The 21,419-nt window shown below is 37.2% G+C and overlaps 1 protein-coding gene and 1 long non-coding RNA gene across 2 annotated transcripts in view; one reads left to right on the top strand and one right to left on the bottom strand.

The window, feature by feature from the left end:
* The first annotated feature begins 12,817 nt into the window (after positions 1-12,817).
* Positions 12,818-21,419, top strand: part of LOC109027779 (uncharacterized) — a 94,842-nt gene continuing 86,240 nt past the window's right edge. Inside the window, exon 1 of the long non-coding RNA XR_010134713.1 lies at positions 12,818-13,203. This is a non-coding gene — a long non-coding RNA (uncharacterized lncRNA). The remainder of the gene's footprint in view (positions 13,204-21,419) is intronic.
* STEAP4 (STEAP4 metalloreductase) overlaps positions 13,202-21,419 on the bottom strand; it is a 35,121-nt gene continuing 26,903 nt past the window's right edge. The window contains exon 5 of the mRNA XM_004045697.5: positions 13,202-20,961. Within this exon, the coding sequence (XP_004045745.1) occupies positions 20,731-20,961 (231 nt within the window). The 3' untranslated portion in view covers positions 13,202-20,730. The remainder of the gene's footprint in view (positions 20,962-21,419) is intronic.

Genomic DNA, 21,419 nt, shown 5'->3' with positions numbered 1-21,419 from the left:
ATAATGTTTTCAAGGTTCAACCGTGTTGTATCCTATATCAGCACTTCTTTCCTTTAATGGAAGAAAAGTATTCCATTTTGTGGATATACTACATTTTGTTTATCCATTTATCAATAGGTAGACATTTGGGTTGTTTTCATCTTTTGATTATCATAAATAATGCTGCTATGTATATTCATTTAAGAGGTTTTGTGTAGACATATGTTTTCAACTGTAGGAGTAGAATTGCTGGATTATATGGAAACTCTATATTTAACCACCTGAGGAACTGCCAAACTATTTTCCAAAGCAGCTGCACCATTTTATATTCCAGCAATGTATGAGAGTTCAAATGTGTCTACATCTAGTGAAGAGAAACTCTGTTCACTGGTCTACTTGTTGCCTAACTTCTCTACCTCTCAAAAGTATCCCCAACTAGGCATGACTCAGCCTCAGTTTATGTTTGGATGTTTACAGGAAGGTGATTTTCTCCTATTAGGTTTGCAAAGTTTGTTTCTTCACAAACATTTTTTCCTGTGCTCTCTGCTCCTTCTTTTAATCACTTTAATCACTGAAAGACTGGTCTATAGAATGCCTATATAATTTCCATTTATTAAACTTTCCCCCTGAGGCTTTCTTTTAAGGAATCGCATTTCATCCTACTTGACTACTTCACAATGAAATCCCAGGATCCTGAAGAGAATCTTTCATGAGGCTGTGCATTTTGCTGAAACTAATTCTATCTCATACCTGTCTCTACTCCACTTTTCCACTGTGCCTTCAAGAACTTACATCTTATCCCCCTCCTATGCAATTTGTTCTCTGTACTTTCCCTTGATCTTTTTGTTCATTGTATCTTGATGGTCGCCTAAGACCACAGCTTTTTCTGCCGTACTTTTGGATGGCGGCTGTTTTTTCTGAAATATTCCACATGTCTAAACCTGGAGGATGGATAGGTGTCCTCTTCAGTCCACACTATCACTTCTAGACCATTTGCTTTCACCATTCCTAACACTCCTAGGCTTTAGCGTAGGCATAATATCTGCCTCCCCTCCTCTTTCAATCATCTACATCCCCACTGCCAGGTACTACTCAGCTGTTTTCTTTCCTTCATAAAAAGTTTTCTCAAATTTGTTCATACTCACTCTCACCATTTTCTCTCCTCTCATTCTGTCTTGAACCCACAGCAATCAAGCTTTCATCCCCACTATTCTGCTGAAAGGGGTGTTATTAGAATCACCTGTGTGTTCCATGTTGCCAAATTCAGTGGTCAACTTTCAGCCTTTATCTTACTGGGCATATTGGAAGCCCTCATTCCTTCCTGCTTGACTGTCTTCATATGACCTGTAGGTCACCACTCTTTCCAGGTTCCCTTACTTCCTCGCTGGTCACTTCTTCTCATCTCCTTTGCTAGATCTTCCTCATCTTTCTGCTCTTTAAGGTTAGGCTGCTCTGTGTTTCAGTCATTAGATCTGATTTATTCTCTATCTATACTCATGTCTCAGATGATTTGTTCAATCCCATGGCTTCAAATACAGATCTGTGTATTGAGGACTCCCAAATTTACATCTCCAGCCTGGTTCTCATGCATATATATCTGCCTATGTACTTGACATTTCCACCCATATGTCTAATAGACTTCTTACATTTGACCTGTCCAATATGAAATTTTCTCACCTCAAAACTGTTTCCTCAAAACCTTGGATCATGTTTTACGATTTATACTGCTAAAACACCAATCCAAAGTACTGCATTTTCATTCCTGGATCATTGTCTTCTAATTTCCCCATTCTTACTCCTCTTGCCCCTACACAGTCTATTCTATATTCAGCAAAGTGAGCAGTCCTTTTGAAACATGTCACTTCCAGCCTAGCCAACATGGTGAAACCTTGTCTTTACTAAAAATACAAAAATTAGCCAAGCGTGATGGCACATGCCTGTAATCCCAGCTACTCGGGAGGCTGAGGCAGGAGAATTGCTTGAGCCCAGGAGGTGGAGGTTGCAGTGAGCCTAGATCTTGCCACTACACTCCAGCCTGGCAGACAGAGTGAGACTCTGTCAAACACACACACACACACACACACACACACACACAATTAGCTGGGCGTGGTGGCATGCACCTGCAGTACCAGCTACGAGGAAGGCTGAGGTGTGAGGATTGTTTGAACTCGTGAGGCAGAGGTTGCAGTGAGCTGAGATTGTGTCACTGTACTCCAGCTTGGGCGACAGAGTGAGATCTTGTCAAAAAAAAAAAATAGAAAAAAGAAAAGAAATGAAACGAAACATGTTACTCCACCATTTAAAATCTTACAATGACTTCCCTTTGTAGAGACACAAAAGCCCAAGTCCTTACCCTAGTCTAACGGGGCTCAAAGGCTGAGTGGCCCTGCTACCTACCTAATCTGTCACTACCTGTTTTTCTTCATGCTCATTCTACTCCTGCCATACTTGCCTCTTGGCTCTATTTTGAGCACCAGACTCTATCCTGCCTTGGAGGTCGTTGCACTTGCTCTTCCATCAGGTATCCATATGGTTCACTTTCTTCTTTTTTTATTTTTATTTTTTAGATGGAGTTTCGCTCTTGTCACCTAGGCTGGAGTACAGTGGTGTGATCTTGGCTCACGGCAACCTCCACATCATGGGTTCAAGTGATTCTCCTGTCTCAGCCTCCCGAAGTAGCTGGGATTACAGGTGCCCACCACCACACCCAGCTAATTTTTTTGTATTTTTAGTTGAGACAGGGTTTCACCATGTTGGCCAGGCTGGTCTTGAACTCCTGACCTCAGGTGATCCACCTGCCTTGGCTTCCCAAAGTGCTGGGATTACAGGCGTGAACCACTGTGCCTGGCCACTTTCTTAATTCTTTCAGGCCTCTTTGCTCGAATGTTATCATATTAGAGATACTTTCCTGGAAACCCAATCTAAACGGTAGCTTCTCCATTCTGTTCACTTAATTTGCTTTACTATTTACTTCATAAAGCTTACCACCTGATGTTTATTTATTTTTTATTGTTTATTATCTGTCTCCTCCAGCTGGAATAAAAGCACCATGAATGCAGGAATTTTGCCAACTTCTGGCACAGAGATGGCTTTCAAAATCTATTTGGTGAATGAATGAATGAATTGCATTTTCTTCCTAAATTTCACAATTGTGAGTTCTTATGTACTTGTTCATTTAACAAATATTTATAACCATTCTCCTTATTTCATATACAGAATAGCCAAACTTGAATTTCCAGTTATAAATTCCATTACTTGGGAGTTGAAATTTTCTCAGATAAATAGAAAACAGTAATTACTAGTAATTTAGAGCTCTTCATCATACTTTTGTGACAGTATCATAACATACATTTAAAAAATTGATGGAGTGGCTTATTTGAGTCCCACTTCCTTTATTCTGTAATTTTAAAATTGTGTAAATTTTGTCATGCCTAAGGCTTGAAAGCCCTTTAAAAAATGCACAGTAACCTCTGGTGAAATAATCTCCAGTGTAGTGACCTCACTCTCAAAATGATTCATTCTATCCCTTCTTCAGACTGCAGTAGCCCTTATGAAGTACGTTTCATAGGAGTCCATGTTTGGTGAAAAATGGTTCACTATAACTTTTACCTGTTGATCCTAGTCAGCTGCTTCCCCTTACTTCCCTCCACCTACTATGACAACTAATCAAATATAATATTTTAAGGTCATTTACCAAGGTTGCTTTAAATCCTTGTCTTCCTTTTAAATTGTAGACACTCTACACTCTCCAGCTCAATATCAATTACTGTCTTAATGATAACTTTTTTTTCCTGAGAGCTTATACTAAAGGACACTCATCTGGGGTTACAGCATTAAGTGTCTCTTGAGATATTGCAATACAACACTGAAAAAAACTTAACTTGCTCCCTCTCCATTATTAATAGGCTCTTTCTTAATACAGGTCATAGATTATATCCAGGGATAAGAAGGTTGGAGAACACCTGGTCTACCTAGGTTTTTCTATCTTATTGTTTAATAAGTATGTTGTCTTTCTAGAGTACAGATACAATAGCCTTGCTGAAACTGAGAGATAACATCAGCAATTAGAATTTGATGTAAAACAATTATTTGTCTGGCCTATGACTACAGCTATTGCATTTCATAGAATTTTAGGGATAGGGAACATCTTAAAGATAAGTTAATCTAATCCACATATTTCACATATGTGAGTAACCTCAAGGAAGTTATTCCGATTAAGCTGCTCTTTCATGCTTTTTTTGTTGTTGTTACTCAATTCTGTGCCCTTTGCTTACCAGCAAAAGTGCATTCATATTACTTTCTAGTGATTAGAGGTGAAGATAAGACATAAAGTCATCTGGACTAAGTCTCTAATTTACACATGATGAGATCTGAAAAGATTAAATGATTTGCCCAAATTCAAAAGGTTTTGTCCAAAACCTGGCCTGGCCCCAGGTTTCCTACTGGATTTGTATTCTAGGACACTTTCTATTACTCTGGGGTTTAGATTAAAGTCTCAAATTATTGAAAAATATAACTACCAGTAATCTGGAATCTTCCATTCTATTTCTTGAAAAGTAACATGAAATGCTTTTAAAAAGATTTGACAGAGTTTTTCTTTGAGCCAACTTCTACCTTTTAAATATGTTTTGAATTTTAAATATACATAAAATAGAAAGGATAGTATAATAAACGTTCATATGACAGATTCAATAATCATCATTTTATCTCACTTGTTATCTCCTCTGTTCCTTTCTTCTTCATTTTTTGCTGAAATATTTTAAATCCAAAACATTGTATTATTCTCCTGTGACATGTTTCAGTAAGCTAAAAAGTAGACTCAAAAAATTGTGAAACTATCCCAGCACTTTGGGAGGCTGAGGTGGGCAGATCACGAGGTCAGGAGATTGAGACCATCCTGGCTAGCATGGTGAAACCCAGTCTCTACTAAAAATACAAAAAATAAGCGGGGCGTGGTGGCAGGTGCCTGTAGTTCCACCTACTTGGGAGGCTGAGGCCGGAGAATGGCATGAACCCGGGAGGCAGAGTTTGCAGTGAGCTGAGATTGCACCACTGCACTCTAGCCTGGGCGACAGAGCAAGACTCCGTCTCAAAAAAGAAAAAAAAAATTATGAAACTATCATCACCCCTAATAAAATGAACAATTCCTTGCTATAATCTAATACATTCAATGCTTACACTTTCTTGAATGTCTCAAAAAACTTTTTACTTTTGGTTTGTTCAATTAAGGAACTCACACAAGGTCCATATACTGCATTTCGTTAAACCTCTTTTAATCTAGAGCTCTTCTATATCAATGTTGTTGACTTATTGAAAAAAATTGGGTTACTTATTCTGTAGAATGTCACAAACTCTGGATCAATCTATATGTTTCCTCTTGGTTACATTTAACTTGTTACTCTATCCCTTATATCCCCAATTATCCCTGATAATTGGAGTTAGCATTCAAGGTTAGATGAGATTCAGGTTCAACTTTATTGGCACACACTTGTGGTGCTGTGTGCTTCATTAAATGTACATAGTGTTACTGTCCAGTCATTCTACTTTTGTGATGCTAACAGGATACAATTTCCTAACAGCTTTTCATGTAGTAATTTCATCTACTGATAAAAGCTGCCTGTATCATTTTGTTACAAAATGCAAAGTGACAATTTTCTAATTTTCACTTTCTTTTCACTTTTATTAACTGGAATTTTTCTGTAGACAACTTTTCACTGTCAACTAGGACTATTTAGTCACTCTGCAGTACAGAAAATGCCGGATGAATGCTTAATTCTTTTCTTTCTACTGCCAATGTCTAAAGTAAGGAAATGTTTAAATACTTATAATGGTGACCAACTAAATTTGTGTGTGTGTGTTTTGCTTTTTAGTGATGAAATGAACTGATGGATTAAAACAAATTAATTGCAGCCATTATTCTTTTCATTATTCTTATATTTGGCCAATGGATTCCTCCTGCATATTTATTTGCTCCTATGGCCTTTGGACATGTCCTGTTAGTTTTTCATTTTATTTTTTTAAGAATGGAGTCTTGTGCTGTTGCCCAGGCTGGAGTGCATTGGTGTAATCATAGCTCACTGTAACCTTGAACTCTTGAGCTCAAGCAATCCTCCCACCTCAGCCACTTGAGCAGCTATGACTATAGGCACATGCCACCATGCATAACTATTTTAATTTTTGTAGAGACATGGTTTCACTATGTTGCTCAGTCTGGTTTCGAACTTCTGGCCTCAAGCAGTCCTCCTGCCCCAGCCTCCCAAAGCATTAAAATTACAGGCGTGAGCCACCATACTCTGCCTCCCATTAGTCGTTAATTACCCTCCTTGCTTTCTGGCACAACAATTCGTCACAGACCCATTTCATGTATTTTCTGACCCGAATCTGGAATCAGAATTCTGCCATAGAACTCTGGTTGCTTTTTGTGGGAAATCCTAATCAGAGAGCAAAATATGGGCAATAGGAGCAATCTTGTTTTTGGATGGTCATTGTCCTCCATATTTTTGCAATTATATTGCTAAGGAACGTAATGTTGAAAGAAAAGCAAAATCTTGAAACAATACTGATATTTCCGATCAAAATTTGACATTATAGAATTTTCATTTAACTTAACTTGAAACTCTTTTCTCTTATACTGACAATTTTGGTTCTTAACAACATTGACAATATAACCTATTTGATTTATCTTCATGCACAAATGTGTGTATGTATTTGCATACAAACTAGTTTCAAATTAATAATATCAATATTAGTAGTAGTTTCTCAATTAAGTTTAAGATTCATCTTAAGCTCTGTTTACAATGGGAACTCTTTCTACTTAAGATGTACACTCGAAATACTCAAAAGTCATTTAAAACAAATCTATTATCTGTATATAATTAATTTGATATAGTAATAGTTTCAACTGTTTTCATTTGTTTTTAGTTTAGCAAAGTGTGATCTCCAAAACAGTTGCTTCAGTATCACCTGAAAACTTGTTAAAAATATAAATTCTCAGGTTCTTGATTTTCTTCTAGGTCAGAAGCTTTGAGAATCAGGCCCTAAAGATAATTTTTATGTACACTAAAGTTTGAGAACCACTGATCTAGTAATCCATTTTTTATTAGTTTTTCTTTTTACAAATAAAACACATTCATGTATATATTAATAATCACTTTTCTTATCTAAGTGGTATCATGCTATGTATACTGCTCTGCATCTTGCCATTGGAAAAAAAAGTATTTTGTATAAATCATTTTGTACTTTTAACCAGAATACTTTGGAGTAGGTTCGTAGAAGTGAGATTGCTATACAGATTGCTTGCACATTTTTTTCCCTAGACATTATCAAATTTCTTTGCCTAACAGTTGTACCACTTTGTATTCCCATCAGCTGTCTTCTAAAACCTTGCTGATAGAGCATGTTGTCAGACTTTTGGATGTTTGCCAATCTAATAAATGAGAAATTGTAACTTGTTGCACTTTTTACTTGCATTTCCCTTAGTAAGAGTGAGGTTGAGCATTATTTCATGCATTTAGTGCCATTTCTTCTTTGAAATGTCTGCTTATATATTTTGCCACTTTTCTATCAGATTTTAGTTTTTTCTCAATTTGTAAGAAATCTTGATATATTAAGAATATTAGCCATTTAATTGCAAATATATTTTCTCAGTTTATCATTCGTCTTTTGACTTTGCTGAGTCAAAGACTAAGCCTTCACATCCAGCCCATTTTTATTCTAACTGTTACTCCTGGTCTGGTGCTGTGGCTCACGCCTGTAATCCAAGCACTTTGGGAGGCCGAGGTAGGTGGATCAGTTGAGCTCAGGAGTTTGAGACCAGCCTGGCCAGCATGGCTAAACCCCATCTCTACAAAATACACAAAAATTAGCTGGGCATGGTGGTGCACACCTGTAATCCCAGCTACTCAGGAGGCTGAGGCAGGAGAATCGCTTGAGCCCGGGGGGTGGAGGTTGCAGTGAGCCAAGATTGTGCCACTGCACTCCAGCCTGGGCAACAGGGAGAGACCCTGTCTCAAAAAAAAAAAAAAAAAATTGTAATAATACTCTTAATCTTCTCGTTTTTTATTGTCTGTTGATTTCCTATGAGAATCAACGCTTAAAATAGCTACCTACTGCTTTCTCTTTTTCCCCTACCATTCAATTTTATTAAGTAGTTTCGCTACAGGAAAGGAAGGGGTCCCTATTCAGACCCCAAGAGAGGGTTCTTAGATCTCACGCAAGAAAGAATTCAGGGCAAGTTTATTAGGAAAGTAAAGGAATAAAAGAATGGCTACTCCACAGTCAGAGTAGCCCTGGAGGGTTGCTGGTTGCCCTTTTTAATGGTTATTTCTTGATGATATGCTAAACAAGGGGTGGGTTATTCATGCTTCCCCTTTTTAGACCGTATAGGGTAACTTCCTGATGTTGCCACGGGATTAGTAAACTGTCATGGCGCTGGTGGGAGTGTAGCAGTGAGGACGACCAGAAGTCACTCTTGTGGCCATCTTGGTTTTGGTGGGGTTTAGCGGGCTTATTTACTTTACTGCCTGTTTATCAGCAAGGTCTTCATGACCTGTATCTTGTGCCAACCTCCTATCTCATCCTGTGACTTAGAATGCCTTAACCGTCTGGGAATGCAGCCCACATGTCTTAGCCTTATTTTATCCAGCCCCTAATCAAGATGAAGTTGCTCTGGTTCAAACAGTTCTGACAGTTTTGCCTTCATTTTAATCTTTATACTCTTAAGTCTACTCAGAATGCTATTTGGTTTATCAGCTTCAAGTGATATCCTTAGCTTACATTTTTTTCATCAATTATCTTAAAAGATATAGGTGGGAAGCTAATATCTGATATCTATTCTACTTTTCATGTACCCTTTTTCTTCCCTTCTCCATTTTCCTTACTATTCTTCGTTTTCCATTACTTACTATTCTCCATTTTCCTTACTACTCTCCATTTTCCATTACTTACTATTCTCCATCTTCCGTTCTCCATTTTCCTTACCATTCTCCATTTTCCATTACTTACTATTCTCCATCTTCCATTCTCCGTTTTCCTTACTATTCTCCATTTTCCATTACTTACTATTCTCCATCTTCCATTCTTCATTACTTACTACTCTCCATCTTCCATTCTCCATTTTCCTTACTCTGCACTTGTGGCATCTATTTGTGTGTTTCCTTAAGTATAGTTCTTATTTCTTATTGTTTGCTCTTTGACCCTCCTAATTCTTTCTTGGCATTTCTGAATTCTTATTTTCTTTTCTTCTATAAACTTGTGGCACAACTCCTAGGTATAAGGAATGCTACAATTTTTTAATTTTGTAAGTCAGAATAACTTTTTGTGGAGCCACTGTGCACCTAGCCAATATCACATTCAATTTAAGTTAATTTTTGTGTCTTTTTTTCTCTCATCCTTCTCTCAAATCAGGGTCCAGAAATTGATTAGGGCTAGAAGGTGGGGGAGGGTTCTGGTCTGTGCCTGTGGTGGTTGACATCTTTATTCTGGCTCTTCTGGTCACATGATACTGCTGTTAAGAGTTGGGTCGATGTAGTCACTTTGCTTTGCATGGCCTTTGAAGTGTTTCTCAGAGAACTTTACTGTATTGACTGAAGATTCTTACTAAAAGCTTTGTGTCTTACTAAAGTAGTGAGTCATCTCTCAGCATTTGGGATACTTCATTCTGCAATCCTCATTCCTCAGCCTCAGATTCAGGGTGGTGGAGGGATTAAATCCACACCTTTTTCTCAGATTCAGCCATTTTCAACTTTTGCCCCCCAGGCATCTTTTCTTCACTACCTCTTTACCACATTTAGCCCTTCTCTGAGACTAGCAGCTTCATAATGTTCAGTGAAACAGAAATACATTTTTTTCTTTCATATGTATTTTTAGACCTTGAGAATCACATGTTTTCTTCTCTTTCATAGGTAGGGGATTGGAACTTGGAAAAAGAGATATGCTTCCCTAACACACTCTGTGATGTACATTTGTCACTTATTTATGCTTAACATCTTAGGACATAACAATTGGCGAAACTATCTGTTGAGGATTATATTTGAGTGAAAGGGTTAATAAATGTCATAATTATTATCTAATGTTATTAACAAAAGTTATTTATTTTGCTGCTTTTCTGCCTGTGATGCTTTGTCAGTTAGGTTCTCCAAGAAGCAGATACCAAGATAGGATGGGAGATTTATTGGAAGAAATGACTTAAAGGATAAAGGAGGAGGGAGCCTTCATATTGCAATGCTGGTCTTACACGTGCAAAAGATGAAGGCAAGGGAAACATTGGATAGGAGGAGATCCAGATCATAGTGCAGATGTGAAAAGGTCTTGGCTGGCCCAGTGGGAACATCCAAGCAAATGCTGCCCATTAGAGGAAGCTCATATGAGGCAATGATCCATTAGAGGAAGCTCATATGAGGCAACGATCCATTAGAGGAAGCTCTTTTGAGGCAATGATGGCTTTGTTCTAGTATCTCTGTTATGCATGGTCATTGCCTGGGAGCAGCCCAAGGGCAATGTGGATCATGTGAATAACGTGGTGCTTATCAATAATGTGGGCCAGTTGAAAGTTGTTTATTTGTTATGTTTCCTTGCAGCAGGTTCTCTTGAAGGAACATCTGAGTAGGTCATCTTCCATGACTGCCACTGATGTCTACTTGCTATTTTTAGCCAGTTTTATAAAAACTATTTTTATTGTAAAATTATTTTATATTAAAGCAGTTTTAACAGTCTTCTTCATATGGGGAAGAATTCCAACAGAGATGAAATAATGGACAACTTTTTGTTGTTGAATATTCCTAAAATGTTTACTAAGACTTTAAATATTATTTTAATGAGAGAACGTTAAAGAAGGGGAAAATGTTGTGTATCATTCTTTAGAATTCCAATAATCACAGTCAGCCTAAATATACCACTAGATAATTCTGTTTCTTTAGTCTCTGTCATGTTTTTTAAAGGCAAAGTACTCATCACAGACTGAAAAGTCCAAAATTGTCACTGGATATACCTGTTTCGGATCAGCCCTTTTGACCCCCATTTTTTTTTTGGATCTACAACCAGCTTGTTTTCAACTTAATCACCTGATTTCAAAAGGATCAGAAAAAACCCTAGCCTGAAAATCAGTCATCTGTGGTCTAATTCTGCTTTGTTGCAATGTAGCTATGTGACCTTGCAGAAATTACTTCACCCTCTTGGGTTCAGTTTCCACATCTGTGAAATGAATGTATACTATTAGATAATCTCTAGGCTTCATGTAGTCTAAAAAACACTATAGTTGGAGTTGGAGGTTATGGATAACGTTTCTGTATTTCCTATCAAAAACTAAAATAAAGACATGGAGGCCATGTTTAGGAAATATGTGTAGAGCATATCTTTTGGAAAACAGAATTAATATTTAAAACAATTTTCTATGCTGAAGGATAGGTTAATTTATATGAGATAAACTTTAATAAGAATATGGTGAGTGCTTTTTTTAAGTAAACCTTTTATTTTAGAACAATTTTAGGGTCATAGTATTTTAAAATAATTTTAGATTTATAGCATTATTGCAAAGACAGTGCAGATAGTGCAAGATATTTTTGCTTTGCACTTAGGTTTAAAAATATTAATGGTAATCAGTGTAAGGTGGATGGTTTGGTGGTGGAAGGGGGCAGAGATGGGGCTAGAGGGGCAGACTATGGAGAGACTGGAATTAATGCTTTATGTGAAAAGAAATTAGGCATATTATTTGATGCGATCCTGAAATTTTGCGACTATAAAAATTTACAGTGAACATGTACACTAAATTAATAGAGACTCACAAGTTAGAATAACAGAAGCAACAATCACGTTATACTCTAAACCTGCACCTCATCTGGAGTTATATTTTTGATGCCTACTTGCTATTTTTAGCCAGTTTTATAAAAACTATTTTTATTGAAAATTTATTTCATATTAAAGTATTTTAAGTCTTTTTCATATGGGGAAAAATGCCAATACAGATGAAATAATGGACAACTTTTTGTTGTTGAATATTCCTAAAATGTCTACTAGGAATTTAAATACTATTTTAATTACAGAATTTGAAAGAAGGGAAAAATATCATGTTTTTGGTTTAGGGAACTGTGTTTTAAAAGGAACATCGAAATGTTTGTAGATCTGAACAAGAGGCACCAGAAAGATGAAAGATTTAGAAATTTTTATACAAGAGAAAACAATGAATGTGCTGGAGATGTTTAGCGTAAGATAAGATTTAGCAGGGATATGCAATCAATTACTTAAAAAAATTTTTTATTTATAATTTTTTAATTAAAAACTTTTAATTGACACATGATAATTATACATATTTATGGGGTACATAGTGACATTGCAATACATAAAATATATAGTGATCAGATCAGGGTAATTAGCATATCCATCATCTTAAGCATTTATCATTTCTTTCTGTTGAGAACATTCAATATCCTCCTTCTAGCTATTTAAAATATATATTATTGTTAACTATAGTCATCCTACAGAGCTATAGAACACTACAACTTAATCTTCCTATCTAGCTGTAATTTTGTATCTTTTAACAAATTTCTTCCTATCCCCCATTACCTTTTAAATTAAATTTATTTTAATAATTAGGTAACCTACTCATGTAATTTAAAAACCAAAATGATATGAAAAGGTCTACAGTGCTTCTACTCCTGTCACTACTCCTCTGTTCTCCTGTCTTGTTTGGTATGGATCTTTTGAATCCTTCTGAGAGTTTCTTTAGGCAATTAAAAGCAAATACACATATGCAAAAGGAATCATACTATATATGTTATTTTGTACCTTTTTAAAAACGTAACAGTATATTTTGGACATCTTTCCATATATGTGAAAGAAGGTGTCTTGGTTTGTTTTAAACAGCTGCATACAATTCCATTCTGTGAAAGCATCATAGTTTCCTTAACCAGTCCCAAAGATGAATGCTTGAGTCACTGCCCATATTCTACTTTTACAATGTTATTCATGAAAAACAAGAAAAACAAATAGCAATGCTTCTTTTTCATCTCAAATGCTTGTAGGCATATCTATAGCATAAATTCTCAGGAGTGAGACTCCTGGATCAAAACTTAACTCTGCATTTTTTAATTTTGAAAGATATTCCCTAATTGCTCTCCACAGGAGTGGTCCTAATCTGCATATCCAAGAGCAATGCATGTGAACCTACGTTTCCACAGCCTCACCCACAGAATGTGTGCTCAAACATTTGGATTTTTGCCCATCTACTAGGTGAGAAATGGTATTGATACAGTTACAATTTTCACACGTCTCATTATGAATGAAGTAGAATATATTTTCGTATGTTGCAGAGCCTTGTTTCTCCTGTGAACTTTGTTCATACTCTTTGTATAGTTTCCAACTGGATGGTGTAGCAGTTGTAGTTGGCACTGCCAACTACAAGTTCCTCTTGGCAGCCATCTCTACAAGCTGAAAGCTGGTGGTATGAATGCTGGTACCTCTTTGCCTGTGGGCCTTTTTCCCCCCAGACATGGTGGCATACACAATAAGTGTGTAGGAAAAGCCAAAAGTGCCACAAAGTTAATGTCTTGGAAGCATCTGTATTCCAATGTTAAGCAAGGATTTGGTGCATGAAAAGCACAGTTTCCTTTCCCCTTGATGGGAATAACTCTTAGTTATATCTGACACTGTCTTCCAGACTTTCCCAGCAAAATTGAGCTCCAGTTGCCCAGATGGGTAACCAGCTTGAAAATTCATCCTTTATTCCTTCCCTGCTCTGTCTACTTTACTACTCCATTCCCAGTATTTAATAATTTGATGATTTTTAACTTCCAGTATAAACTCTTTTACAAGAAGCCTTGCCTCAGGATCGGTTTTTAGAAGTGCCAAGCTAAGCCAGGTTGTTAGGCCTATGTTTGAACACTGTGCAAAGTGTGGTCTGCCCGTGGTGCTGGCTTGTGAGCTGTTTTTTACCAGTCTGTGATAAATTCAGAAATTGGGGTGAAAAGTTTAGAAACTTTTATGGCAATTTTATGTCGCCATCATATTTAAGGGTGTGATTTTGTGTTTTACAGACATGTGCATTGATTTGTAATGAACTGGAAAAAAATGAAACAAAAATTACTGGCCCTCATCTCTGATAGTTGGTGAGGCACTGCTTTAAATGATCACACTAAGAAAAATGGGTAGAAGTACAACTAGGGAAACTTTGGTTATCTACAGAGAGAACTCCCTGATAATTTCCTGGAGTGCCTAAAACAAAAGATTTCCTGTTGGTGATGGTCAATACTCCATCATGAGAAGAGTTAAGCCTGTAGAAGGCTAGCTATAACAGACTCTAGAAAATTCCTGCATTTGGTAGCAGATCTCTTCCACTTTTTTATTTTCTAAAACTGACAAATAACAGTTGTACATATTCATGAGGTACATAGTCATGTTTATGTATGTACAATGTATAGTGATCAGATCAGTGTAATTAGCATATCCATCATTGCAAACATTTATCATTTCTTTGTGTTGGGAACAGTCAATGTCCTCCTGGCTATTTGAAATTATATGTTATTGTTAACTATAGTCATCCTACAGAGCTATGGAACACTAAAACTTATTTATTTTGCTGTAATGAAATGAGAACAGGAACTCTGTCATTCTTTTTCATCTCTATCTTAGCATGAAAGGAAGGATTAGTAAAAATGAAATGAATACACTGGGTGGGCTCCTTCAAAATCTGTTGACTTTCTAAAAATCATAAGGCCAAGTTTAATTCTGGTTTTCTATTTTATCACAATCTGATACTTTTTGATATAAAATACTGTGAGTTCCAGTCCAGCAGCCTTTCATTTTTACAAAACTGAGAAAAATATCTCATTTTTACAGCCATAGGTAATGGAACTAAGCCTGGTGTGTGTGTGTATGTGTGTGTGTGTGTGTAACCCTAGATTCTTCAACTAGTATTAAACTACTAAATGAGAAGTGTTATGAAATTTCTTGCATGGGTTACTGGATCTCAAAAACAAATAAGTTCACTCAGTACACAAAGCAATAAGGTGAGAAACCAGGGAAAAAGAAAATATTTGCCTTTAAGCTCTGGAGAAGAGCTATCCTCTCCTTGACTGCCCCTTCGAGTCCTCAGGTCTGGGGATTTTACCTACCTCCACCAGAACAAAGCTCCCTTTAGAGTTTAGGAAACCTCGTGGCCAGACTAGAGTGGGAAGATTAAAATGGCAATTGCAATGGGATTGAACTTAATGCGGGAACCACAGATCCTATGTTTCTACAACCTTAGAGGACGAATTGAAATCAGCATAGATAAACCTGGAGTATTGAGGACTGGGCAATCAGGAATATTTAAAATGCCAATAAGCTTCTTGTCTTTAAAAATGTTTTTAAGAAGAGTTGCAGTGGTTTCGTTCACTTAGTCTATTTTGTGGATTCAAAGGGACATTTAAGAGGACAGCATAGGTGTCCCCTATTATGTCGTTGTGTTAAAAGGAGATGGCCCTGGAGTCAGACTGCCTAGATCCCAGCTCTGCCTCTTATTAGTTGTGTGAACTTAGTCAAAGTACTGAGATTTCAAAGCTCAGTTTCCTCGTGATAAATAAGGATAAGAAGAGAACCTTAGAGAACTGTTATGAGGATTAAATAAGATAATGCATGTGAAATTGTTAGCATAGGCTTTACTCATGGCATTCTGCTGTAAGTATCATTAAAAGCCTTCCAAAATTCCCTTACAGCAGAAAGCAAGTAGTACTGGATCCCTTTGGCTTTTGCTGGGTAATGGCAAGAGCACTGTCTTGCTCTTCCACACTCCCCTTTTCTCAGTCCCTTTGCTCTCAATCCCTTCATCCTTCACCTCCCTCATATGGGTCTTATCCGAAACTTTAGGACTTTGCCTCGAGCTTGAGGAGAGGTAATGCATATGTTACTAGAAAGGGAGTTCAATCCAGACCCCAAGAGAGAGTTCTTGGATCTTGCACAAGAAAGAATTTGAGGTGAATCCATAAAATGAAAGCAAGTTTATTAAGACTGTAAACGAATAAAAGGGCTATTTCATAGGCAGAGCAGTGGCATGGGCTGCCTGGCTGAGTATAGTTATAGTTATTTCTTGATTATATGCTAAACAAGGGACGGATTATTCATGAGATGTTCAGGAAAGGGGCAGATGATTCCCAGAACTGAGGGCTCCTCCTGCTTTTAGAACATATAGGGTAACTTCTGGATGTGGCCATGGAATTTGTAAACTGTCATGGTGCTAGTGGGAGTGTATTTTAGGCTGCTAATATATTATAATCAGCATATAATGAACAGCTGAGACAGCCAAAGATCACTTTCATTGCCATCTTGGTTTTGGTAGGTTTTGGACGGCTTCTTTATTGCATCCTGTTTTATCAGCAAGGTCTTTGTGACCTGTACCTTGTGCTTACTCCTATCTCATCCTGTGACTAAGAACACCTGCTGTCCTGGGAATGCAGCCCAGTAGGTCTCAGTCTTATTTATTTATTTATTTATTTATTTATTTTGAGACGGAGTTTCACTCTTGTCACCCAGGCTGGAGTGCAATGGCGCGATCTTGGCTCATTGTAACCTCTGCTTCCTGGATTCAAGCACTTCTCCTGCCTCAGCCTCCAGAGTAGCTGGGATTACAGGCATGTGCCACCATGCTGGCTAATTTTTTATATTTTTAGTAGAGATGGGGTTTCACCATGTTGGCCAGGCTGGTCTCAAACTCCTGACCTCAGGTGATCCACCTGCCTTGGCCTCCCAAAGTGCTGGGATTACAGGTGTGAGTCACTGCGCCCGGCCAGTCTCAGCCTTATTTTACTCAGCCTCTATTGAAGACGGAATCACCTGGTTCAAATGCTTCTGATACATTGAAGAGTAACTTATACTCTTTTCCCAAATTCTACTGAACAAACCTTTAGAAGAGTGAAGGATTTTTCTAGAATGTAAACCTAATTCATTATAGAAAATTGAAGTAGGATCCTGTAAGGCTATCTATGGGTTCTCGTGGGGTGTGTGTGTGTGTGTGTGTGTGTGTGTTGGAGAAGTGGTAGTGAAGATGATGGTTGTGATGATGGAGAATGAAAATTGCAACTACTGTGTGCAGTACCATGACTGCCATTACACATTAATTTTGGAACAGAGTTCCAGAAGCTTTTATGCTCTCAGAGGTGAAATGCATAATATACATTTATTATTATCATGGCTCTTTTGTGATCCCTGAACAATAGATGAATGAAGAGCTCCTGAATGAATTTCTAATTGAAATGGCTTTTTCAGTAGGGGCTTTCCATTTGCTTCTAGCTTCCTCCAGGTTGTCAGTCCTCTCTTTATTTGTAAGTTTTAATACTATTTTTGAAAGCAGGATAACACCCATCAGAGCTGCAGCAGTCCAGTTGTGCAAGGCATTTAATGCCCAGTCACGCAGTCTGAATCCAACCTGAAGTCTGCTTGTCAAGCCATTAGCCTTATCCCTGTGGCGTCTGCATGGAGAAGGAAAGCCTTTTTTACCTCCTAATTCTCACAAAAATCCAGCGTGGGATAGTGCAGTCCTCCCCATTTAGCCATCTGATGCTTTCCCCTCTCTGAGGGTAATACTGAAGCACACACAGCATACTGGACTGTGCCACCCCGCTGAGCTCAAGCTTACACTGCAAGAAGCTGCAGATCTGTTAATGCACTTTCAAACCCATGCACTGCCTTCTCTTTTGCTTATCCCTGAAGGGAAGTATTTTTAGTCCTAGATGCTGGAACTACTGTGATTCAAAACCTTTTAGTAACTTTATTTGGAATGCTGATGAGTTAAAACCAGAATTAAACAAAACTAGGAAATATTTTTAAAGTAACATTTAATGAATACACATTTATAAAAGCCATCATCCCTTAACATGGGGAAAGTGTACAAAAATAATATGAAAGTATAAAAATTTTTGTAGAATACAGGAAACATATCAGCAGTAAAGAAGTTTAGTTTAACTTTTTTCTTAAATGTAAAATAGTTTGGATCTGTTAAAAGGAATACAGTTTGCCCAAAGCACCTATTTTCATCTGTTGTAAACTCATTCTTTCTACCTTAAGTAAACTGGAGGAGTCAGCTGTGTTAATATGGTCAAATTAATTTCATAGTTTTGGGAGGAGGGAGGTTGTGGGAAGGACAGAAGGAGAACTTGGGCTTTCTTTGGTCAGCTGGTAGGGCTTGGAGCACTTGTGGTTGGGGCCAAAGGTCAGGTGTGGCAATGCAGCTATTATGCCAAAACCACCAGAGTGCTCTTTAGCTTCAGGCTTCATGAATTGCTTTTAACTACTCAGGTAGAGCATTTTTACTAGGCTATGAAAGGAGAGTTCATTTTTTTCTATAGGTCAGCATTTTACCTATGGATGGCATTTTCTATTTTCGGTGACGGACTATGAGCCAGGATAAACACATTACTCCCTTCTTTAACAAAAAGAGCATGGTTAACTCCAAAGACTTCTCTAGACCAGCCTGGATGGTACTTAAACTTTAATCAACCAATGCTCAAGTAAAAGAGCAGTATCCAGCCCCAGCACACCTAACTGTTTTGCATAACATAGGTGAGTAGTGACATTTTCCTTATCTTTTCCACTGATACCGTAGGGTCAGCACCATATACCATGACTCTACTCAATGTCGTCCAACTTTTTGTATCCTTGCTTGGGTTTATCAAAGATAAGTTGAAGGAGCATGTGTTCTGTGTACCTTTGCAACCAGTTATAAATAAACGCAAATTGAAATAAAAAAGACAATCTACAATGGTGCGATGAAAGCAACACCCTCATCCAATGGTAATTAAATTGATAAGGTCACTTTAGAAATGGCTTGGCAACATTATCAGTGCAAAGATATTATCTGAAATGTTATTTATTTTAGTAAAAAATGGATATAGTCTACATGTTTAATAAGGAAAGAGGTTTGAAAAATGCCTATTTGATGTGATATTATGCAGCCATTAAGAAAATATATCACGTAAGGCCAGATTCATGCCTGTAATCCCAGTGCTTTGTGAGGCGGAGGCAGGCAGATCACTTGATGCCAGCAGTTCAAGACCAGCCTGACCAATGTGGCGAAACCCTGTCTCTACTAAAAGTACAAAAATTAGCTGGGCATAGTGGCACATGCCTGTAGTCCCAGCTACTCGGGAGGCTGATGAACAAGAATCACTTGAACCTGGGAGGAGGAGGTTGCAGTGAGCTGAGATCATGCCACTGCACTCCAGCCTGAGCAACAAAGCAAGACTGTCTCAAAAAAATAAAAAAGAAAAAAAAATAAAAAGGAAAACAAAGCCTTTAGAAAAACAAAGCCTTTAAAAAAGGATGTAAAATTGAATATATAATGTAGATACAATTATTTTTAAAAAGTTTTATAGAAAAATATCCTGGATTGTTGATGTTGTTTTAATATATTTTAATCATTTTTGTATAATGTCATGTATAATATGTTATAATGAAAGTAAAAAAAAAAAGGTCTTAGCAGAGCAGGCAGAAAAATGCCAAACTCAGTGCCTTTTAGTTATTTTGATATGTGGGAAGATCATGCATAAGGCTCCTTTTAGCTCCTTGCTTGAGCTAGGAAGGTTAATCCCCCTGAAGGTCACCTTGGAAAGGGTACCATCAGCACAGAAAAACAGTGAGAACCATCCTAAATTTCAGCAAGGATTTGAGAAAGATCCAAATTTCACATAATGATGAATCTTCACACTTCTCTGCCCTATGACTTTCCGTAATTTTCGATCATCTATGCATTGTTCAAATTTATACCTGCAGACTATTCATTTAATTTTACTCCTTACAATTATAATAGACTAAGACAGATATAGAAGCTACTTATTTATACTAGAAATTAATTTAATAGATGACAAATATTGAGCAATATTTGGAATATAAAATTTACAAAGCATATTATAATACCTAAATAATACTTAACCTAATATAGTGCAATTTTACAATATTTATTTAGCTTGCTGTCTAAAATTCTGGTTTCTTTGAACTTTTTGATCTTTTATCAACCCTTCTTTGCTTATTGCACAATGCAAGTGAAATCCAAGGGGATATCCCTCCATTTTTATTCAATCTTTCCTATACCTATTCTTTATAGAGGAAGAATTACATGCCAGCTCTATAGATATGTATGTATCCAAGACATGGATACTTTTAATCAATTGTAAATTTTTCTTGTGTTATAAAAATAGTTCCTCTCAGTAAATATCTGTATTGAGAAAAGCAAAGTCAAGGGGTCATTTCATTAGAATTCATCATGGTAATATTTATGTTTGCCTTTACTTCCAAAAAACAACAAAAAAACTCATTCCCTTTTTACATTTCATGTGACCCACTTCTTCAGATATACCTAATAAAGCCTTTATCAGTGGTCACCATTGTGCTGTTTTTCCTTTCACTTAACTCAGCCCTTGAGCCAGAGAAGGAAGCTGCAATACTTCTATTGGATTTTGCAAGATATTAGGTCATGCATGTTGCCCATAACAAGGAAACTCTTTAGTGTGAAACCACAAGGCTAGTCTCAATCTCAGCCCCATGGCCTCTGGGAAAATAAGAGTCAGGGACCTGCACTGATTCTTCACTAACCTGAGATAAAATGGTGTTTTCTTCCAGTATGTCAGTCAATTTCTCAAAGACAAGCAATGTTTCCCTCAGTCACGGTGTAAGAAAAAAGCTTTCCTAACTGTACCCATCATTCTTCTTTAAACATTCAAAACCATAGTTCAGAACTCCAGCTAAATTGAACTTTGTTTTAAATATCTGATTTTCCATTCAATGCTTTTTCTAGTGTTTTGAGTTCCTTTCCCAACCCTGGCGGATCCTTGTAAGGGTGTTGTCTACACATGGCATGATTAGGACAAACTTGATCACCAGCACTGTGCAAGGAATGATAAGCCCTAACACGTAGGCTGCAGGAAGATACCACCTGAGATTTGAAGGGCTGAGGAATCTCTTCCCACCATACACCAGGGTGTGGGCTGTACACAAGATCAGGGTCAAATAACCCAGTTTGGACTATAAACAAGAAACAAAAATATGTAAGTTAACATTATTTACATCTTAAAGTGAAACACTCTAAGCCAGTGACAGATATTTGTCAACAACCACAAACATTTGAGACCTATAATGTTTAGGACACTTTGCCAAGTACTGAAAAAAAGCACTAACCCTTCTTCAGGATGGTAAATACTTCATTTAAAACAAGATTATTTCTTACAAATGACATAGTAGCTTCACCTTAACCTAGCTGGATGGAAGTTTCCCAGGAGTAAACTCTTCCAAGTTAGAATAAACAATGTAGCTTCTCTTGGTTCCCAAAGGTGAAACTCTTTTATTTATCATCTTTTCTAGAGGTCAGAGATGAATATGACACAGTATGACCTCAAGAAGCACCATCTAGTATATGTTACTGACTAAAACCAGATCCTAGCTCATTTCTATCACAATAAAGAGCAATAGCCAATCTTGTTTCA

This window comes from Gorilla gorilla, chromosome 6, assembly GCF_029281585.2.
Source record: "Gorilla gorilla gorilla isolate KB3781 chromosome 6, NHGRI_mGorGor1-v2.1_pri, whole genome shotgun sequence".
NCBI lineage: Eukaryota > Metazoa > Chordata > Mammalia > Primates > Hominidae > Gorilla > Gorilla gorilla.
Note: the sequence above shows the minus strand (reverse complement) of the source record. Positions and strands in the feature narration are given on the sequence as shown.